General features: G+C 43.3%; 1 protein-coding gene across 4 annotated transcripts in view; it reads left to right on the top strand.

Annotated features, from left to right (window-relative positions):
- The window catches only part of EVL (Enah/Vasp-like), a 162,457-nt gene that overhangs the window by 24,146 nt on the left and 115,074 nt on the right, over positions 1-23,237 (top strand). Inside the window, exon 1 of one of the 4 annotated variants that reach the window (XM_087747689.1) lies at positions 1,391-1,679. The exons of 1 other annotated variant lie outside the window; for it this stretch is intronic. Coding sequence is in view for 2 of the 3 variants with exons in the window: in XM_009467497.2 (XP_009465772.2) it covers positions 2,125-2,147 (23 nt within the window). In the remaining variant the exon portion in view is untranslated. Of the gene's footprint in view, positions 1-1,390; positions 1,680-1,943; positions 2,148-20,268; positions 20,310-23,237 lie in introns of those variants that run through there. 2 more of the 4 variants (XM_009467497.2, XM_087747688.1) reach the window with 2 other exon arrangements.

Genomic DNA, 23,237 nt, shown 5'->3' on the forward strand with positions numbered 1-23,237 from the left:
TAATTTCTGTCAGATGGTGTGACTGCATGTGTTTCAGTGTTCCTAGAGCGTGCCTTTATTGTCACTTAACACTATCACATTTGTTTTAAAGGAAGTAAAACGAAACCCAAGGTCACTACTGCATTAAAAACACCATGCCCCAAATAAACGTGGATTTTCTTTGTTTCCAGTGCTGTTTTTTTGCCATGAGTGCCTTTGCCTTTCACTCCAGCCCTTTCTGCCTGTATTTTTCAGAGCCGTGCGATCAGATGCCCCAGTTCCCATAGCCTGTCACAGATCGCTGTGTCCAGGAGATGTGGCTGTCTGTACTTCATGTGCTTTTCCAGTCTCCGAATCCCGAGGCTCAGTGGGGCAACCACTGCCCTAGAGCGGGGTGAACCTCAGGCCAAGAGGCAAGCCAAGGTGGCGGGCAGCCCCAGAGGTGACTTTGAATTTTCTGCTTTCTCCTGACTTTCCCAGGCAGTGTGTTCTCCCACTGCCCCATAATCTCTCCCTCCCAGGTGAGGGGTTGATTTCCCAGGATTTGAATCTCCGTCATTTCCAGCAATCCTCTCCCTTAATCTGCTGCCTAGCCAGCAGCCGCATGGCAGAGCCTGTTCCCCTTCTGCCTGCCCGATGCTGGCATCCTTAGGTGGCTGCATACTGTTGTGGCAAAGATGCTGAGGCTAATCCAGTGTGTGCACAAGCGCATGGTACAACCTCATCCCGTCCCTCCTGAGCACCTTGCTGAGTTCAGCTGGGGCTGTCAGGAGCCTTGGTGAAGTCTCCCTGTGAATAAGACCCATGCAATCCCTAAGCGAACGGATAATGGCAGTTGTCCAGCCTGTGTTTCTTACATGTCCAGATTTTCCCAGGGGCTTGCTATGGGGATGATGAACTCCGTCTCCTGGTGTTTTGGGGTCTGATCCCCTGCGCTGTGAGGTATGTTTATTCAACCAGGGCGTGTGACACTGCCAGGCCGTGTTATTTCAGAGGAGCAGATGCCTTGTCTGTTGCTGAGCTATTCCAGGAGCATGCCCATGTGTTTCCATGCTCCGCTTCGGTGGGACCGCCCTACATAGAGTAGGTGCAGACTTCATCCCTGTGCCCGAGGTGCCTCATCGCTCCCGGTTCCCCCACCGGCCACTGGCACTGGGGCAGGTCCCACCGGCGTGGGGTGGCCGGTGCAGGGGTGCTGCGGCTGGGCCCAGAGAGGTTGCCTCCGGTTTATCACCCCCGGGTGTGTGTGCAGCAGCGATGCTCTGACCCCAGTGCTTGCTGCGCTGTTGCCGTGGAGATTGCGTGCGCTGTTGCTAGGCAGCTGAAGCATCTTCGCTTGCACACTGCAATGCCATGAAATTCTCAACTTTCCTCATTCCTATCTCCTGTCTTTGATTTCGCAGATATGACTCCTTTGGCTCTTATCCCGCTTCATTCAGTTGCACTGCTGTGATTTCTCGGTGTTAACCCTATAAACCATAAAAGGCCCGCGTGGCATTGCAAATAGGATTTATGGCAACGAATTCAGGGCTGAAGGAGTTAAAGTGGTTGGGGATAGACTACAGAGGAAATGATTTCTAGCAGATAAACTACTTAAAATGTTCTGGCATTCATGGAAGGGGAGGTTTGTGGCTGCAGTCTTTTGTTCCATCACTGATGGTTTATATGAATAAAAACACAGACTAAAATATCACTACAAGGTAAGAAAATCAGCTTGAACGGGCCTAATTAACCTCTTCGGTTACGATATATGCTTAGTTCTTTAGTATCCTCTGCTTGCGTTTGCGGATTTTGACGTGGCATGTGAATGATAATTTAGCCGTGGAGCCTGTCGTGTACAGTATTTGACTTATTTGGCTTGAATAATAAAGATATCAGCCTGTATTCTTGGAGTATACTGCATTAATCAGACTTGCAGGAATGATCACATGGTACTCTATCGCCTTTCCCTGTTAGCTGCTGCTTGTCAGCAGCTGGCTGAGCTGTAGGCTGCAGGCCAGTATCTGCATACCCTTTCTCTTCAGAATATTTCAAATATACTGTCTCGTCATTATGCATTTTGCTGCAGTTTGACAAACTAAATGGTCCTCCTGCACGTTAAGAAGATTATTTTAAATTTCAGAGCATTTGTGTAGTTACTAGGCCATGTATGCATTTGAAGAATTCAGGTAGGCTCTCTGTTTTATACATGTGTGCTTGGTTTTTGTTCTCACCAGGTTTTTGCTGTGTAATGTCAGTCAGCTCTACAGTTAGTTCTTCAATGTGCAAATATTTCTTGCGTTTTAAAATCTCTACCCTATGCATGGGGAGAAGTGCTTGAAGGGTAAGATGCAGGTAACGGTAGCTAACTGCATGATGAAGTGCAAAGCTGGGTAATTGATTATATCTTGCACAAATTTCATCGCCGGGCAGCCAGAAGCAGCGAGTGCAGTGTAGTTATAAATATAAACCAGAAACTGTTCTGTTTAAAAGGGTCTTTGCTATTTTTGGTTCTGGAGAATCTGACAGATCCTCCTTCAAGACTGAATACTGATTGTGATAGAGAAGAGAAAATTGATGCTTGGATTTGTATATAGGATTATATTTTATGCTGCTGCGGGGAATACATGTCTGTTTTTCATAATCTTGTAGCTGCAGAATTCCGTATGAATTACATTTAAAATAACAATATGGTTAAGTTTGTTGGGGTTGGTTTGTTGTTTGCAAACATTTGAGCAACTGTGATTGTTAGAGTATAAAATTAGCACCTTTTATTTGATATTGGTTCTGCTCTGTATTGCCTCTGCCCCCTCTCCTCCTCCATCCCCACCCCCAATATAACTCCATCCTTGTGCAAGTATTGAGGTCTCTTAAAACCATAACAGATTTTTGAAGCCATGAAACAGAATTTCTGCCTTCACTAACAGAGCTGATTATTTTATCTGCAATAAAACAGTATTGGACTTGAAAAAATTCTGGTCAGTATTTGTGGGGTAGGGGGTGTCTCACTTTTTTTTAAAATTTGTTTTGCTTAGTGTGTTCAGTTTCTTACAACCCGTGTTATAGAATTGTCCAGATAAAATGGTGACAATGTTGTAACAGCACTAGGGATCACCTCATGATATGTTTGTCTGTATATCATTATTATAACGTATCTTAAAAATACCTTTTCTTTTTGATTCAAAAAAAGAGATTGTTTGACCAAGTATGTAACTAGAGGAGAGGATGGATTGTCTCTGTATACACAATGAGCATTCTGCACCAAATATTTTCAAATTAAACTTTCTAACCTCACATGAAATATTACTAACATTATTTCTGCCTTTTGTTAAAGGATTTAATATATTGGCAAGTTCCCTTATTTTGTGATTTGGTGATCAGTTCTATGTGGAAGTGAGTGGTGTCAAAAGCAGTAAAAGCAGCTACAGGACACCCCTCCACCCCCCCAAATATCCTGATTCCAGACATCAGGGCTGAGGAGATACAGGCTGACTGTGTGTACTTCTCCTGTTGTGAAATGCAGCGTGATGCTGTCTGAGGGAGAAGATTTTACTAGAAGACCGGATAATGCTGTGTAACTGCAGTTGTCATAGGGCTGTCAGGAGATGCTTGAAATCTTGACATCGCTGATTGTTGGCAGTAAATTAAGCTGCAAATGGGCCCCAAATTTACTCTGCCACTTACTATGCCCACAGAGTTACTTGTATTTCACCCGGTTGGTTGGGTCCTATTCTTAATAGAATCATAGAATCGTCAAGGTTGGAAAAGACCCTTAAGATCATTGAGTCCAACCATTAACCTATCACTGCCAAGTCCATCTATACCATGTCTTCGAGCACCGTATCTATCCGTTCTTTAAATACCTCCAGGGATGGAGACTCAACCACTTCCCTGGGCAGCCTGTTCCAATGCTTGGGCAGCCTGTTCCAATGCTTAATAGAGTGAAACTCTCAATAAATCTACATGAGAGAAAGAAAGTGTTTTAAAATTTCTGTTTTAAAAGCTTTAGCTGTCTTTCCATGGCTTTCCTAGACATCTTGGACTGGGAAGATACCTACTTTTATGGCAAGAATGGTCAAATGCTGATTACACACCCATTAGGCTTTTTAAATTACTTGTTGTCCTCTCTTAGACTTGATTTGAAAATAGTATTAACGTTTGATGTGCAGACTGCTAGACCTTTTCTTTTAAACTTTCTGCACTGGTAGGGCTGTGGTTTCAGTGTTTAAGTGGCATTTGTTTTATTAGGCATTTCAGTGGTGTTTTGTTAAGGTTGTATCTGCATATTGATGGTTTTTTTTATGGTATGATTATTCTCATGCCTGTGGCTATATTACATTTTGATAGGATCAAAACATATCTTGCAAGATAAAGGGAAAAAAAAAAAAAAAGGGTCTAGTTGAGGAGCTGGGTGGAAGTCTCACTCCCATGAGCTCCTGGAAGCAAAGTTGCTGTAGCAGTAGGTGGCACTCTTCTCTGGACTAATGGCCCCTGGTCCTTGGTGGCCCTATGCTCTTTACAGGTGCCATTTTCCATGTGCATAAAACATAAGCTTGCAATCATCTGTCATCTTAACTTTGACCTGCAAGCAGGTGCTGGCATGCATGTTGCAGAAGCACGGCTGCTTCCATCTTTCAGTGCACCTACAGGGCTTGAGTACCCAAGTAGCTAGAGAAGTGGTGACCCCACTGGTGCCTGCTCATGCAAACCCATGCATGTCATTTCTGTATATGCTATTCTGCATTTTTCTTTCTGCCTCCAGGCTGGGCCTTAAAGACCCACAGGACTCCCCGGGCGGGCGGTGGGGGCTGTGGCACCCCAGCCCAATGCCAAGAGGTGTCACTGCAGTCTGGCTGCACGAGTTCCCCCGGCGGTTTCAGTTTGATGCAGCCTTCTTCACTTCCCTGGTGAAATGGTCCCAGGGTATTTTGTGAAGTGTTAAGCAGCTGCTGGACCTCTCTGCAGGAGTGTCTCACTTAAGAGCTGGATAAGGGACCCTGGTGTGCTGTTTGTGAAACATTTGTTTGTACAGGCCTTTGGGATGAAGTATTACCCCTGTGGTTACTGGCTGGATTGACAGAGACTTAAGCCTCAGAAAAAATAAGGGGGTAAATCCATTGAATAATCTCATAGTTCCTTGCATTGGCCAAGCTTGGTTTATCTTCCTCTTGGGAAGAACCTACTATCCCCTGAAAAACTTCAATTGCTTTTAAAGCGAGGATTAAAGGAGCTAAGCCCCTTCTCAGTTTATAAAGGCTGCTGGTTTCTGAGCGATACCAGTTGGGTCCATTTTCTTGCTGATTTTCTGCACCATCTTCATAAAACCCCAAAGCTCATGTACATTTTGTTTCTAATTGGAGGTAACATTGTTCATCAGCCACGATTTTATGATCTCCTGCTGACTGCACTGTCATAAGATGACTTTGCACGTGCAGCCAACAGGAGGATGGTACACTTGGCCACAAGCGGTACTCCTCATTTGGTATTTTCAGTCCAGATTTAGCCCTCTAGCAGCAGAACACAAATGCATTTTCTTTTCTTTTGTTGCCATGCCTTTATCTTTCTGTGATATTACTTGGTATTCTTCACAGTGTCTGTCTATTTCTGGTACACCGCCCACCATGGCATCGCAGTATTTTTAACTGCATCTTCTATTCCCCCATCCGCCGAGCAAAACTGAGAACACTAGAGGAGGGAAAATGAGTCTGTCAAAGAGCTGGCTATGAACAGGGGAAACAAAACCCACTGATGAACAGAAATCAAAGTTCAAAATGAACGTAAAGCATTTGGGTACCGTGATGCGTGTGGAACCTCTCACCTGCTGATCCCCAAAGCAGCAGCAGCAGTCAAGCAGTGCCGCCTGGGAGTCGGTGAGCCCCTGTGTCTTTGAGCAAATGCAGGCATTGAGTTTACTTTACCTACAAGCATTTCGTGACTGAGTTCAGCTGCAGAACTGGAACCGAACTCAGGAATTCCAACACCTAAGCCTCTGCTTTCGCTACTGCCAAATGAAAACCTGCCCAAAATTAGTGAAGAATTCTGGGTTTAATGTGATTCTGCAAATAAATTCTGGTGGCAGGTGCCCATCAAACACCTGCTCTGACTTTGGCTTCAGCATTCACTGTATATGGCCAACAGTTCAGATACCTCCAGGGTAGGTGGCACATTTATTAAAGAACAGTATAAAGGGTGAGCACGATCATGATATTAAAACTTGAAGGCAGGTGGCTTTTCCTTCCCTCTCCCCCAAAGAAATATAAAGATGATTTATGGAAGGGACAAAAGGCTGGTGCCCCGAGGGGATGCTGGCCTGTCTCCTGTGGCTTTTCCTGCTGAAAATTCCTAAGAAGGAGACCTTTTAAATAGCCCTAATTTTCAGAAGTGCAACTGTGTTTTGAATAGTCAAGCAACTTCAGGAAGCTGTAGGTGAGACACTTAAGGGGATTTGCTTGTGTCACGAATTGCTCTTTAAAAACAACAAAAAAGATCTGCTGGTCTTTTCTACAAGAAATATGATCATACTGATGAGCAAGAAGCATCAGGAGAGTTGCCAAAAGACTACTTCAGTGTAGCTTTTGTGGAGAGGGGTAATGGGGTTGCAGCACTACGGAGAAGTGGAACAAATTGTTGTTCCAAGTCGGTGACTCTGACCTCCCAGGTTAGATGGAGCAGCTAGTGAAAAACATACCAAATAGTGCACTTAGTCTTTTCTGACAAGAGGGAAAAAGAATCAGGGAGTAATTGTTGCTGAAGTCAAAAGGTGTTAAAACGAAAGGGAGCAAACAAGTTTAAAATTGAGAAAACCCAGGGACAGTATTTTGGCAGACCATAATTGGCTGTGGTATCTCAGCCCCTTCTAACCTGCATTGCCGAGCTCACCGATTGCATTGTCATGTTCTAAATGTCCTGTAGGTGCTTAATAAATAACCACAAATAGGTGAACCTAAAAGCTTAAAGTGGGCAGCTCAGCTCCAGCAGGCAAGTGAAGCTGCAGGCCTGCCGAGTCTCTGCTTGCTCAACACTTGCTCCTCGATGGACTACGTCCACCAGCGAACCAGCTGGACATGTTCCTCTCCTTTGTCCTTATGTGGATACAGGGAAATTGAATGCAAAACTTCAGAAAAATACATTGTTGAGGCAGCAGCTTTTGATTACATGCAGGAATTGGCAAATCTAGTCATTCACGTTGCAAATGTGAATATTCCATATGATGCATCTTATCATAGAAGATGCATGTGCCTGGGGGGGGCAAGTCAGGGTTTCTGTAAGATCCATAGTACCCTTTGCATCATTCTTCACTTAAGAGTTCACCCTTCAGTTTGTGACCAAGAGGCTAAATTTTATGGGTTTGTTCTGAAACAAACTTGCACTAAATTAAAAAAGGAGAAAAATGAAGTAGTTTTGCATTTTTCTTTTGCTGAAGGTAGTTGCCTGAAATCTGCCCTTTGATATTTGAAATTGATTTTAGATCCTTGATTTTTGGACAGTTGTTATTTATCTACACAAGGCATACACCCTGAAGAAATGTTGCTTCCTTAAACAGCAGATTGAATCAAATGTTTTTGCTGACATATTTTTCCCTGTGACGACTGACACTGCAGTTGCCACATATTTCAGTGGTTTAGCACAGAGACATTTGAAGAGGAGGAGAGAAATACCTCTAAGGAACTAATATGAGAATACCGTTGCTGGGAATGAAGATAAGCACATACTATTCTCATAGTTGCTATGTTGTAATATTTCTAGTGAAGAGACTCTTTGTTAGAGATGGTGGAGTTAGTTTTGGCCAGATTTTAAGGGGAAAATATTCTGGTGCCCAGGAGTATGATCTTATCCCAGATATAAATATGAAAAGAGATTTATCCCAGGATATTTATTGGACTGGAGGAACTCTGGTGTGTATGTTAGGAGGTAATTCCCAGTCACATTAAAATCAATGTAAATTGTCTGTGGGGGTGTATTTGGTGCCTGAAACGTTCTGTGGAAGTATGCAGTGCTCCCATCTTTTCCGCAGTCCAAGTGTACACCCTACAGAGCAACCATCTCACTGGTGCCAAAGACTTGGTTACACTACCTGAGATTTACTGCAGTATAATTAATTTCCAAAACCAAGGAATTTCCTCTCTGTTTCCTTTGCCTTCTGGGCATGGTAACCTGTTCCTGCGTTCTGCTGTTGTCTCTCTCATCTCCTGTACATGTTTATCCCTGCCTCCCTTTTTTTAACCATCCTTGTAGTAATAGTAGCAAACAAGAAGTGGCTGCTGTTGTTTAATGAGGATCCAGACACACTTTTCAGAACTGAAGCTAGTTATCAAGACACCTGAAAATTGATGTCAATCTTTAAAATGAAAACAAACACATGAGTACAGATGGCTTCTTTAAAGAACAGAATTTATGATAATTTTTAAATACACCTATGGGCATCCATTAGAGCACGTCATTTTCAGTCCTGGCTGTCTCTTTTAAGCCTTAGTGTAAAGTCTATAAAGATTTGAAGCACTTTAGTTGAACTTTCATGGCAAACAGCTGCTGCCCGCTGCTTCTTACCTGCAGTGCCAGCTTCTTAGGGGTGGATGCTTGATTTTGCCATCCTGGTTTCTTCCAGAGATGCTGATTATCCCTGTCCCTACCCTTAACTTCAGCCACAGGACAGTGTGGATGTCCAGCTTCCCTCTTGCCTTTTCTTGTGCAGCAAGGCCAAACAGAGCAAATTGTTGGTCTTGCTAGTTCTGCTATTCATAAGGTAGATACAGGATATGGGGGCTTCTTCCTATGATACATTTTAGTCCTTAAAGGTCATCATTGCCTTTGAAGGGGAAAACTTTTTCCCTACTTATTCCAGCATGAGTTGGGCTGGACTTCTGACCTTGTTCTCCTGGGAACTAGTTTGATTCCTGCAGGAATCAGGAGCCCAGAGCTGGACGGGGTGACCTGTGCCTCTCTCTTTTTGCACAGGAGGGAGGGTAGGACCTCACAACATCATTTGCTAGGAGAGGCTGACTACACATAGCATCAACTCGAACCCCATCCTCATAAGCTCTGTGTTCATCAGCTAAAGGTGGAGAAGATATGATGCTTATGGGGAAAAGAACACTGGCAAGAAAGGTGATGCTTTGTTATTAGAAGCACTTTTCATCTGAGGACCTCAGTGTGCTTTTAAGGAGTGAGCCTTTCACTCTCCCATTGAAATTCTGTGTGAGAACGGGCAGAAACTATGGAAAGTTGCTTCCTGCCATTCCTACACAGGAGCCTGTGCCCAGAGCTGTATATCAAACCCTCCTTTAGCTGTAAGATTTTTGCAAGCCTGATGCTTTGCGTCCTTGGACACTTTCTGGGTAAGGTGTGTCCATTCCCTTATCCCAGCTTGGGATCATACACCCTTGTGTGCTTTAGATCAGCTGCTTGTAAAATGAGGTTAAAAACCCCATGGCTCGTGCTTCATGAAGGTTTGTTAAAATACACACTGAGAAAAAAAAAAGGAGCTGACAGTACGGTTGAAAAATCAAATGTTGAAGTTTCTTCATATTAATATGCTGCTGTGTTGGCTCACAAGATTACACAGAACTAAAATGAAATGTTTAGAGTGTCTTCCCTTTAAGGTGATATCTATAGTTGCAGATTACTGGCCGACCAGCAGCTGGAGAGCTTCTTCATGCCACCCAGGTGGGACATGGATTGAGTTTCATGCTTTGGACTGCATAGCACAGCTGGGTCTGTCTCCTTTGGAAACTATTACTGCCTCCTGCTGGAGACTAATGTGGCTTAGATAACGTTATGAGAAAACAAATTTGTCCATTGGGTAGTATTTGCAGTATTCAAAAAGCAGTTAGAGAAAGCTGACACTTGGTCTCTCTTCATTGTACCTAGTGTAGAGCAGGGGAAGGTGAGGAGAGTGAAAAGTCTGCAAAATAGCCCCTCTCTTTCCGTCTAGGTGCCATGAAAGCAAAGCTGAGCTCTGAAGAAGAAAGGAAGTGACCTGGGTGAGAGGAACGTAGAGGAAAACCTTCCCAGGCAAAAGATGTGTGTAGCAGATGGAGTTGATATTGTAAAGTGCCATGAAGTTTGGAGGATAATGGTCCAGCAAAGATGCTTGCTAGGCTGGGCTCAAGGATGATGGCTCTGTTTCACAGACGTAGAGTTGAGGGTTTGAATCTGAAACTGAATGAGAATAAAATTTCTCCAGCTCTTCTTTGATGAAAGTGCACACTTTGATACTCTCCATTGTAGTATGATTGTTTTGGTGTGGATCGATCGGCAGGCGTGGTGTCCCTGTGTTGGTTCAGGATATGAAGACTTAAAAATTCTGCTTTGCCTGATTCTGGATGATGTGGGATGAAAAACCATTCTTAAAATCACACAGAGTTGGTTTTAAATCTGGGTTGTCCACACCCTAGGCAAGTGTCTTAGGCATTTATCTACAGAGCATGAGAGATTGTGCTGTCTTTATGGAAACCAATGTATTTCCATAAAACATGCTACTGTAGTGCTGTCACGGTCTAGAGATATAAATGAGGCAGTGTTCGAAGGGAAAAGGAATATCTTTTGTTAAACCAACTTCTGTAACTGGTGAAAACAGCCAAGCTTGTGATTACACAAGCCCTTTACAGATCTGAAACAGAAGTTTCAAACAAAGAAATTAAGAAAATATCAAAGCCACCCAGAAGAAGGATAATTCTCTGAAGTAAAACTTCTGCTTTTCTTTTCATTAAAGTATCAATGGTTAGCAATGTTGTAAAGCCTCAGACTAATTTCTCATTAAATTTGTCTGTGGGAGAGAAGGAAAGAGGGAGAAAAAACAAGCTTGAAGGAAATAAAAGGAGAAAAAGACTGATAAAAATTTAGAGAAAGAGATGAAACTTTTGTTTCAGACTGAAAGGGGATTTTGTATCAAAAAGCTTGTCCTTTTTTCTGACTGTAAGAATTGGTCTAATAAAAGAACTATTCCTGCAGACCTTGCCTCCACAGATAGTCTTTGCTTGATGAGACAGCACTTTTTGATGTGATTTCATGCTAACTGCATTTCATGTAGTTAACACTCTTCTGCCCAGCTAGCACAGCTTTGCTGCTGTTTGGCAAGGGGCTGTTTCTTATAAAGTTGGGTTAAAATGGAAGTAATAGATAAGACTCTTTTTGACATACATTACAAATTATTTGAGATCAAAGTCACATTCTTCTTTTAATTGGGGAAAGGAAATCCAAGAACCATATTTGAAAAATCAAGAAAAATTCATTTTACATGGATCAGATTTTCACAAGAGCATGTATCTGCTCTGATTATTCCAGGGAGGAGAACCAGCTGGATACTATTTATGTAGAAAATTGGCCTTTGTCTTTAAAGGTTCACATAGATGTGGAATATTTGAATTATTTGAAAATTTATGTTTGTTTTTCAGTGCTAAACAATGTGGAAAATATGATTCTAAACTTGTCTGTGTGTACTGCAGAATGGAGGGAGCAGGCATTTTGACCCTAATGTTGTAGAAGTTGTGATTTTCTTACATCTGTGATTTTTCAGTGTATCATGTTGCAGGAAAATAAGACTGACAGATGAAGACTTCTTCCACAGAAACACACTAAAACTGGCAAGCTACAACATCCCGTGTGATTTTTACATCATCAGTGAGATGTGTCAGTAAATGTTTGCAATTGATGGAGTGGTAGGCAATGATGGTTGGTAGGCAACGGTGGTCAAATGCTTTTCGGAAGCACATACAAGAGGGACAAAGTCAAGAAAAAATTCATTTGTAACCTGGAAGGATGCTGCTAGAGCAAATTAAATGCATTTTGCTTGTGACCTTGTCATCAGAGAAAGAGGTTCTTGCCTAGATCCTGTGCCTTAGGTCACACGCAGTTACCTTACCGCTTGGGCATAAATAGATGCATGTCGCAGTTAAGCCAGATAATTGCACCATCACTATATGTCCTTTGAAAATAGAGAATGCAGCCCAAGCTTCACCATGCTTTAAAGCAAATAAGGCAGTCTGTTGAGTCAAATGCAGGTGTGCTATATGATGCAACTGGATTCATCCCATTATGGTATTGGGACATTTCTGTTGCAAGAGAAACAGCAAATGGTTTAGGAATCCGAAATACATAGTAATACAAAGGTGGGGAAAAACCCACCACCATCTTTGGAAAAGGATTGAGCTGAGCCTGAGGATGACACTTCAAAGACTGTACTGGCTTGTTAGACAAGATTATTGGTGCTAATAATAGGTAACGCATTCATGTCAATAGCTCCCCTGTAGTCATTTTTAGCCACTCCATATAACTAATGGTATTTTCCAAACTCACTCAGACAGCACAGTCTCATTAAACAAAGATAGGCATTTATTTAAACTATTTATAAAGTGCAGTGTGAAAAGGAGGAGAAAGAAAACATCCTGTTGCAGAAGAAGGTGAAAATGAAGTACCCACAGGGTATAGCACACGTAAGGTATCTAGGTAATTTTACATTAAAAAGCTGTCTGATTTGTTGTGGAAAATCCTGACATTGCTGACAAAGATGTAACAATATCCTAGTTTTGAAGGTTGAAGTAAGAGAAAAATCAATCCTGAAATATGATGTGATTTCCTAGCACCGAGACTTAGGAAGCGGAGGGGTTGTTCAGAGGGGGACGCTGTGCACTTGACATCACCTCGGCCCCCGCTGCAGTTGTGCTCCTGTCAGGTACAATTTTCTCCCCCCAGAAAGGACCCCATCTATGCCTGCCAGCTCACAAGCGTTGGGCGTGGGTGTGAGCTCAGTCCCTGCAGCTTCCCACGTCCCTTCTGAGCTCCGGCCACGCTTGTGTGACCCTGGGTCTGTGTCAGGGTAACCTCAATTGCCAAATACTGTGGATTTCAGCTGGCTGCTGTTGTGCGTGGGCGAGGGGAGAGCAAGGGGTCAGATACGGACTGGTTTTCCCTGTAGATGCGCGATTTGGCTTCTGAGGTCTGGAATGTGTTTTGCTTTGCTTTTTTGGTTTGTTCCATCTGAAGGATCTGAGGTCGATCTGGCTGGCCAGGCAATGCCGAGGATGGCAGCTCCCTCTCGGGGGCGCAGGCGGGAGCCGGGCAGCTGCTGCCTTGCTCCCACGCACAGGGACTGCCACGTTTGGGTACCACCAAGGTCGGAAAGCCTGCTACACTTTTACTTCTTCGGGTTTTACCCCCATCAGTTTCCCCAGTATGTGTTGTGATCCATGTACAGCACTCAGCTGGTCACACTTTGCCAAATTCAAGTTTCTGGTGCATTCTTGGGACCTCTGAGGTTTTAAAATCTTTATCTGCAAATTGCACATATGTGAATTACACGTGTGTAAATTAAAACAACTAATCTATGAACTCAATCAGGTCTTCTAGTTGGTTTTCAGTACTTTAAAGGGATGATACAGAGCCTTTTGGTGGGTGCCATGAATAGAAACTTGAATTTTAAGAATGCATTTTGAGACGTACATCCTGTTTTATACTTTACTGAGTCCATCTGGTAGAGGAGCTGTTAAGAAAATCCAGTGCAAGGGAAGCAAAACCCTGCCATTGCGTTGCTACAGTGGAAAAATACACACCGTACTGCAGCTTTGCACTCGTGGTTTAAGATGATGACGAGCAGAAAGCGTATTTCCAGGGCTTTCTGTGTTTAGCAGATTACTTAAACCCAGATTCCTTCAGATGTCTGAGCTCAGCCATGGAAGCATTAAGTGAAAAAGTCAGAAACTTGACTAAGACTGCTCACTGAAACCATTATTAAACTTTAAAGGAGGCAATGAAGCAAGGATTAGATGTAGCTGGGTGTGGAAAATAGCTGTGGAAACAGGTGTTGCTTGTCACTTTGAGTTTCACTTCGATGTTCAAGCAAGCTGAGGCAAGCGGGGACAGAGCTGGTAGACAAGCGAGGAGGCGCAGGTGTGCTGGGTCGCAGCCTCTCACGCCGGTGCTTGCTGTAACCCCCCAAAATGTCCGTGACTGGAAGCCGTTCATCCAGGAACACGGGCTGGAGGAGTCATCTGTTCTTTTGTAGTCGGTGTTTAGTGTGCGGACTCCAGTCTTCAATCCAAAATCTCTGTAACCTCGAGAGGGGATCAAATCTGACAGTGACGGTTGTGCCAGAGAACTGAGGATTTGTCTCTAATGCTGAGATTCAGTGCAGATGCTACCAGAAACGGTGCATGTGTGCCTGCGGACACGGGGTGCTGTGCTTTGGACCGCGAGCACCGCAGCGCTGCCAGGAGCTCTGCCTGCTGCTCGCTGAGGACAGCCCTGCGCGAGGGCTGGAAGCTCTCACAGGGCAGGAGGGGTCTGCGTTTAAACAAAAAGGGGCGGCAGAGCAGTGATGTGATCACAGCTTTGTGGGGACGGGGGGAAATTTGTGTCTCACGGCTGGTGAGTAACTGGGCTGAAACTGGTCTCTGTTGGTGTCAGCAGGTTGCTTTCGCTGCGGTGTGTATCCTTCATGCCACGAGCGTGGCTGCGGGAGTCTGCCTCAGCCCTCATGCTCCTCCAAAAGTTTTCCTCACTGTCTCCTTCCCCTCGACGTGGCAATGTACAGCCAGCAGCCTGCCTCGACAGGGTGCCCCGGGGTTTCTGCAGGTCGCAGGAACTCCTCCTCTTAGCTCTGCGCAAGGTGCTGCGGCGTGTGCAGGATCAGTCCCATGGCTTTTCCCAGTGAGAGGTACTGTGTGACAATAATTAAAATGAGCAGAGAGGTTTTCATCCATAAATGTCAAAGAAAAGGGAGGTTAAACCTGTGTGTTAAAGCCAGAGAAGTGGAGGTACAGGGTGTCCTAAATGCTGAGAGTGGCACTGAGGAGCGAGATCCTGGCTTCAGGGCCCTGCTGTTGTGGGTCTCACTGGTCCAAGGATGCCATCCCTCTGAAGCATGACTCTATGTGTGTATATATACATATACATACTTACATGTCTATATATTTTTGTGTGTGTATTTCTACATCATGCTGTAAATGGTAGCCGTTTTCAGATTAAAATGAAAGCATTTGTATTATGTGAGCACTTTCCTTGAGCTTCCTTGCTGGGGTTGAGAATAGAGGATGGAGACAATGACACTTTGTTTTGATTTCTAGTCCAAGTTATTGTGTACAGGGATTCAAGTGTGGCTTCTAGACAGGAATTATTCAGACTTGTCCATTAGACTTGGCAAAAGGCTGCAGATTTGTTTACATAACCGAAATTCAAATCTCTTTGTCTGCTAAACTTAATGGCAGAATGTGTGGGCTTTTATATATATATATATATATATATATATATTTATATTTATATTTATATATAGCCATATGTAGGAAGAAAGCAAAAAAAAATATTTTTTGCAGTAGTACATGATTTTAACAGGCAACAAAAAAGGGAACATGGTGGTAAACTTGCAAAGTGTCAGATCAGAAGATACAAGTCCCAGAGAAATAGATATGTGAATACCACTGAGAAGGACTATCCAAAAAAAAAGCACGTGCAAATTAATTTCAGCTGGTTTAAAGGTAAATATTGGATAAATGCTGTCTTTGTGATGGTAATCAGGATAGTGTTCATATGATAGTTAATAGTATCTCTGGTTTGATGAGAGGCACTGGAATCCCAGCACACTTTAAAGATCTTCATCAATTAAGACTTGGCGTTCTTGCAGAATTGTTATAATTATCTCTACTTTGCAGCTAGTAGGAAAAATGAGGTTAAATGACATGCCAAATGTCAGATTCCAGATTAGATGTAGTGCAGGGAATAGGGATCATGACTCAGACTGTTCCAACCCATAGTCTTAATTCAAATGTTTGAAACGGAAAGAAAGGCCTTCCCTTGTTGGGAATTCAGATTTGACATCAGTCTTCAGAAGGCTGGTTGCCTTCTATTTTTGACTTTTTTCTGCAGTTGAAATTAGCCCCACTTTCAGCCATGAGAGGATAAGGAGTGCTGTGGATGCAGTTGTGCAGATGTCTGAGATGGGCTTCATTTCCCCTAACTCTGAATGTCTACATCCGACCTGGTCCCTGTGGGCTCCTTGTGTAATCAATGGAGAGAAAAAGCTGCTGCTAGCGTGATTCATCTGACCTGTTTTAGCCGCCTACTTTAGGAATAGATGAAGCATGCTCTAGAAACACTTTTATTTCCCCTGATTTTAAGGGAGTTCAAATGAAGAACTGAAACTTAGAGGTTGTCTGGGCTGGGCGAGGTGAAGCAGAAATGAGGACAGTGTAAGCATCTCTAAGACGTCATCTGGCCCACATGATGGCTTACAGCAGCCTGCCTTTTTCATACTGGGGTTTTGTGTGTGGCACTTTCATTTTCTCATCATCTTTACTCCAGCTTCTGGCCCCTGTGTTTTAATGTCCATTAAACTACAGTTTCAAAGTACAAACATGGGAATGACCCAGTTACTGTCTCATTGACTTGGGTGAGATCACAGCTTTGAATTCATTTTATTGCTGGAACGCATCTTTTTATTTCAGGAAATGGAGTAAATAAGCTCTCTTGTAAAATGTGGTGTTAGTCAAGACAGAAGTTGGCTTGTGATTGGGGTACAATCAGAAAAATACAGAATGGTTTCAGTGTTACTTGGGATGTTTCACACAGCTCTGATTGCACCTCTTCAAACAAGATCGCTTACTGTCCTCTTGTAGCGAACACTTAGCAGTTCTATTTGTTTTTCTGATGCTTACAGCATCCCTTGGGATGTCCTCATTCTTTAAGTTTACTTTAAATTCTCCTTGAAATGTATTTCTAATGCAGTGCCTGCGATGCTTACACAGCCATCTGAAGCCCACCTTTATGGGGGTACCCTAAGCACTACTACATCAATATTCTCAGGTTAATTCATCCTAACTGATATTGCCTGTCCCTTTGTATTCATACAGATTATTTATAAAAGTCCTCCCTGCATGCTAAGTTGTATGATTTGCCTTGTAGTTTGCCAAAATTTTTTGTGCTTTAGCTATTTTGGACATGTAATAGCACCTAAACCACTGAAATGTCTATACTTTGGTGTCACGAAGCTTTCCAAGGGAAAGATGTATTTAAAAGTTCGAAGAGCTACCTGTGCCTGCATAGTAAAACCTGTCCAAATAAAGAAGACTCTGAGAATAGCTTTCTTGGTGATTTACCTACCTGCCTATTGGGATGCTGGAGAAGTTGTGGAGAGAATTGCAGGAGATTTAAGAAGGTTCCAGATGCAGTGAACAGCAGAAACATAAAAGCAGATGTGTCAAAGTGTATGCTGAGCTTCTCCTGGTCTGTGACTTACATTGACAATCTGTAACTTTTGCCATCTCACGTGGGTGTTATTCTCTTTTTGCTTTGGATCAATTAACTAATGAAGCTGGGATAGCTGACATTTGCTGAAACCACTTGTTTTTGCTAAGTGTTTTGTTTTAAATGTCATCCTAGACCAGCCTAGTTTCACTGGTGCAGTAGTTCCCAAACACTAAAAAAGAAATTCCCTTCAAGAAAATAATCCCTGTGCTCCTGTTGCCATCATCTTCTCCAAGTCTCAAACTGCTGCATTTTGTGTAGAGTAGCTGGGGATCTTCTCCGTGCGGTACTACTTTATTCCTGTATTGGGTCCAGCTTATAATTCATCAACCAGTGAAATAACAGGGAATAATGAAAGCAAACAGCTTAAGCATGGAGCTTGAGCATGGTTCATGCGTTCTGAAAACTCGGGCAGATGGGCTCATTACATCCAGTTTACATTTTAAATCCCTTCTCACAAGGATAACTGATAACTTTTTGTTTTAAAAGTTGAGCTCTGGGAGAAGAAATCCCATATCCCTTCTTACACCTGACTAAGCTTTTGCATCTCACTGCTCTGAGAGATGCTGCCATGCTTTTAAAAGTGCACGTGAATATCCTAAGCCAATAGTTAGAGCAGCTGAGCCTATGCTGAACTGAAGGCTGCAATTACCTGCGCGTCCCAGGAGCTGATCTCTTCTTCCCCTGTTCTTGCCAGCTGCAGAGTGACTGAACTTGACTGTTTACTGGGGCATGTTTCCAACTGTCTTATCAAATATTAAGTAGATGAATATGTAAATAATTTTTAATGTTACTGTGCTAACATCTTCATCGCAGTTATAAGGTACTAGTTGCTCTCCCTTTAGTAAGAGCGGTTTGGTTTTTGGTTTTTTGTTTAATTTGGAAATGAATTGACATTTCTCTTCTGGCCAACAATGGCATGGGAGAGAATGAACTTCACAGTGAAATTTGGCTATAATAAAACACATAATATGTTTGACTTAGTTTTAAAGAAGGCAGTTGTTTAAAGCAGCTGGTTAAGTACACGGATGTTCTGGTTGAGGGCAATCCAATATTAAAATGGCATAACGAGGCAACAAATTCTTATTTTAAAATGAGTGCTGACAAAAGAAATCTTTAGTTAAGCACTCTACCCTTAATTATAGTGGCAGATATTTTTCTTCTAGGAGCATGTGTTCAAAAGGTGCTGAACAGCCGAGCCTTCTTTCTAGCAGAAAATGCTGTGTTACACTTCCTTAAGAAAGAAAAGACACATTCACTGGCTTGCTGGACTCAACTCCCCACTGCGAGATTGCTGCCCAGGTCTGCAAGTGAAATGACAGTGGCTATGCAAAGAGGTTTTATTCATCTACAGACATAAGAAGGGTTGTGAAGTCATATAAGAAAAGAAAGGCAAAGGTAACGTGCTTGTGTCAGGGTCCTGCTCCTCTACAGGGGCCAGTAGAGTTGGATTCTTAAGCTGGGATGGAGACCAGCTGCCTCAGTGAGTTTCCTTGTGAAGACTGGGCTTTTGATTATAATATTTACTCATCTTCACGAATGCCTGCCCAGTGAAGCATGGAAGTGTTGGGCAGAGGAGGTCAACTTATGCAATTTCCTTGCACTTCATTTCTTTGAACTTGCGCAGCTGCCCTCTCAGGACTGCAGAGTCCCTGGCCCTAGGGCCTGCCAGTTTTGGAAGCTTCTAAATGTCAGGTCTAATCCCAGATTTCATTTTTAAAAATACAAAGTTCCTTGACTTTTTGCTTGCAGAGAAAATGGAGTTATTCCCAGCAAGTGAAATGTTGGTGCCGTTATGTTTCTGGCTGTAAGGTGGAAGAGAGAATGAGATGTAACTATTTCATATTCCTATAACAATAAAAAGAGGCATGGTGTCTCCAATTACACCAATTAAACAGTAGCTTTCCTTCTTCTTATCACAATGCCCCTGCTTTATACAGGCCTGTTCTCTTCTGCAGCCTCCAGCATCAGGAGCTCTTTATAGCCTGCCCTGACAGTTCAAAGACCCGGGCAGTTTTGTATCGTCTTGTTCCCAAGAACAACGAAGGCACCCAAGAGCCTGTGGGAAAAGGGGGGATTAGGGGTACCAGAGTAGTTAAACCTGTGGGAGTATAGTGCAAAGAGCAATTCTGGGTATTTTCCCATTCCCTCTTCTGGCTGCCCAATTTGAAGCCATTACTGGAATAAAGACCCAGGAGTCTAGCCAGAAATAGAAGGTAGGTAAGTAAGTGGCGTGAAAACCTTAGTCTAGGACTTCTAAATCCTTTTGAAAGTAGGAAACTACTCCGTCTTCTTCCATGGCCTCCCCTGTCTCCACCTCCAAGGCTTCCTCCGTTGGTGCGGATCATTTTTTATCCCTCCCTGAGCCCCGCCAGGTGTCAGTTCATCACTTTTAGCCCCAGGGCCGTCATTTCTGCCTACCTTCTCTGCCCATCGGCTATCTGTTATTGACTTCAAAAGCGCTGGTAAGACCATCTGCAGCTGTCAGTGGGGGTGTGGTTGCCTGTGTATCGGCAGACCATTGTCTGATGCTCCCTGGCAGCGTGGGACTGTGCAGAGACTGTGAAACTCAGCTGGACAGATAGCAGTCAACTAAGCTGAATTTAGTGTCTGCATGATCACAGCTTTATTAGTGCTGGGATAAATTTTAATGGAGTTGTATGCACAGAACTTGAAGTCGTGCTTCTTGTTTGCAGGAGAGGCGCTGTATTTGTCCTTCTGCCATCCTTGCCTGTGAAACAATTCGTCTTTCCTACACTGATGTGCGTCACCCAGTGTTGTTTTGATTAACTGGTCAAATTTTCTAGAATGTATCATCACAGAGAGCCCCCCTGTATCTCAGATTATTGTAATCTTGCCTGCTTGCGTGGTCTTGGAGGCACTGATAAGAAGAGCCTTGTTCTAGCAATGTTATGTCTTGGCCCAGCCTTTGGAGAGCATGAGGCATGTATGGCATGTAGGAGCTTCTCTCTGAGTTTGAAGAACTAAGATAGAAAATACTGCTCTCAGCAACTTTAGCATTTTAGTGCAGAACATTGTCAGATTTATTCTGATTCCCACCCCTGTTATAGAGACTTAACGTCAGGATGGATTTCAGAAAGATTTCATGGTGGGATGTGGTGAGTGGATTGGGAGCAGGGCCTGGGGAGACCTGGGGTTTCTTGCTAGGTTTGTGCTAGCACTGGGGTGACTTTGGACAAAACAGATTCACTGTTTGCAAACTGGGGATAGTGGGACTCCCATGGTGTAAACCTACTAAGGCTGAGACACTCTTCTTTAGGAAACAGCTTCTACTTAGGCATTTTTCTTTTGGATTGCCCCTCCTGGATGATGTTGCTTGTATATTTACATGTCACACTGCTTTATAATGTGACGTCCCAGCAACCCCACCTGTGGCAGGAGATATATAAGCTTTAACACATTCATTCAGATTTAACTACCTTTCCAGGAAAATATTTAAAAGTACTTTCTCCAGATAAGAGGTTTTCTATTGCTAGATGTCTTGAAAATGAATGTGCTACCTCGGGGCAAATGCAGTATCTTCTTATTGCTCATAACACGGTTACTTTAAATCTTCTGCCTTTATTGAGAAAATTATTATCCTTCTTGAGGATTCCTCCATTAGTCTATGAGGGAGGCTGTTAGTTAGAGAAGTAGATGAGTCATGTGAAGCCTTGTGTCTCTTGGTGCATGTTTGCAAACCTAATTTTAGTCAGTCTACTCTATTCTGCTCTGCCAAAATTAGATAACATTGTTACAGCTATGTGAGTGTTTAAATCAAAAAGATTCTCCAGATAAATATAATTAGGAAAGCCAATTCCCTTTAGCGGCATTCAGTCACGGATCACAAATACATCCATCTTTTTTTTTTTTTTTTTTTACAAGGTGCCTAAATTTGGGTTTCTAAGACTGTTCTCAGACCCATTGGCTTCAGGAGGCTTTGTAGCAAGTCCCTAAGTGTGCACATACCTAACCGTGTCTGACATTTCTTGTGCGTCTTCCTGCTTGAAAGATTGTTACTGTTGCTACTCTATTCTGCCTGCAAATGTCCTCATGAGGCACAGCAGCAGTTTAATTAAAGATTTCTTGGCTTGTCAGCAAATTGTCCTGTTTACTGTTAACTTTTGAGGTTCCACATTGCCTCCATTATATTTGTATTTGAGCACCTCTTACAGTAATGAATTTAACCTTTGTCCTTGGGAAGTAGGGATCTGATCCTCACTTTGCAAATCCTGCTAGTCTTGCTCTCCAGCTGATCAGGTGGCCCCCACAGACTCAGTGCTAGGTGAGAAGAGCTGGATTCAAATCAGGACATGGACCCCAGTTTAACAAAGAACTTGAATGCATACTTCAATTCAAAGGATATGCTTCAAAGCTTTGTGATAGCCTAGGGCTTAAAGGCATCTTCAGTGCTTTATCAAACTGAATTTAGCTAATGTACAAAGTTACTCTTCTGTTGGACAGTTTCGTTAACTTGGGGCCCTGCTCCATGAATCCAATCTGCAGATTATGCAACCCCAAAGACTGGTTGGCGAAGGTCACTGTAATGATGAGGTTAGGTGGTAGAGGTTGGGTAGGCACACTTGCCTATCCAGATGCTTGGTGGTATTTTGTATTTACATTCAGAGATGGGCATCTGCCACAGTCCAACACTGTGAGTAAAGAAACACCCTGGAGATTTTGTTGTGGTAGGTGAAAGAAAAGGGGGAATAGGAGACAGACAGAGATGTCCGTAGGGTCACAAACTGAAGTGAATATGGACTGGGACAGGAGCAAGACCTGATGTGAAATTCAGCTAAACGCATCCAAAAAGGGAGAAAGAAACTGATAGCCTTTGCAAATTGACTGTTAAATGCTACATCTGATGCCACTGCAAGAGGCTTTTTGCAGTATTAGTTACTTCTGATTAGATTTGTGAGATTTACTAGATGACAACAGTCTGTTTAAACATCTATTCATATTCTTGCTCTAACTTGTTTTAGAGTCCTATGTGGATTATATTTGGTGTTTTGAGGACAGACTCACACAGCCTCTGTTCTTTCTTCCTTAAACTCTTGTTCTGATTTGCCAGCCATGGCACCTTGTTCCCAGAATCTCTTTGGCTTTTTGTCTAAAAAGGACCAGACTTGGAGTCTCTGGACTCTTGTTTCCCTCAAAATGCTCATATTGGAGGAATGAACTGAACTCACAAAATCTTCTTTGCAAGATGAGACTTCTTGCTCGTTCCTTTTCCTCCCAAACACATCAGCTGCCCGCCAGCACGGGTTACTGCCTAAGTGTGGAAGAGGTAGATTGCTCCAAACAGCAGTGAGTGAATGCAGTGGTTAAAGAGAAGAAACAAGACTGGGCTGTCTCCCTAGTGTGCAGCCTGCACGGGGAACGTGTGACTCATGCTTTGGACACCCATTTCACACTTCCCTGCAGCTGTGCCGCATCTCACATGCCTACAGAGCTGTGTTGCAGGGCTCCTTGCAGGTTGGGATCCCACAGTTGCAGCTGGTCTGTGACCAGCCATCGAGCATGGCTGGAGTGCAGGGTCATGGAGTGAGAGAAATGCTGGGGTGTGATCCAGAAGGAGACTTCTGCACTGGAAAATTTCCTAAAAATGTATCACCTCTTCATGCCAAAGAGCATCATCTTATCTCACGGTCAAGAGCGAATGTGGGAACTCATCCTCTAGGACAGCAAGGAGCTGGGGAAGGGAGGTTGAAATCTCTCCCTCTTGGCCATCTTGATCCTTCAGACCTGCCCTCTCTTATCCTGTGGGTTTTTCCCTTTCCTTCTGCTGCCAGCGCCCTGCTGCGTGCCAAGGGAGGGAAGCGTCCTTGCTTTTGTTGCACCTGTTGTCTGGGTAAACAGAGATTCATTGCTGTTGATATTGGTCCAGAAGCCCTACAGTCTGTTAAAAGTTTCATTTAAATAAGCAAAGCATATTTTTCCTTGTACGCAATGTTTGGCCCTAGTAGCAGAGAGCTCTAGCAGGTGTCTTTAAGGCCTCTAGAAATGAAACAGCAATCCCCAAGCAGAATATGCAGTGGGCCGGCTGC

Source organism: Nipponia nippon, unplaced genomic scaffold, assembly GCF_047370975.1.
Source record: "Nipponia nippon isolate SJK-2023a ecotype South Korea unplaced genomic scaffold, ASM4737097v1 scaffold_11, whole genome shotgun sequence".
NCBI lineage: Eukaryota > Metazoa > Chordata > Aves > Pelecaniformes > Threskiornithidae > Nipponia > Nipponia nippon.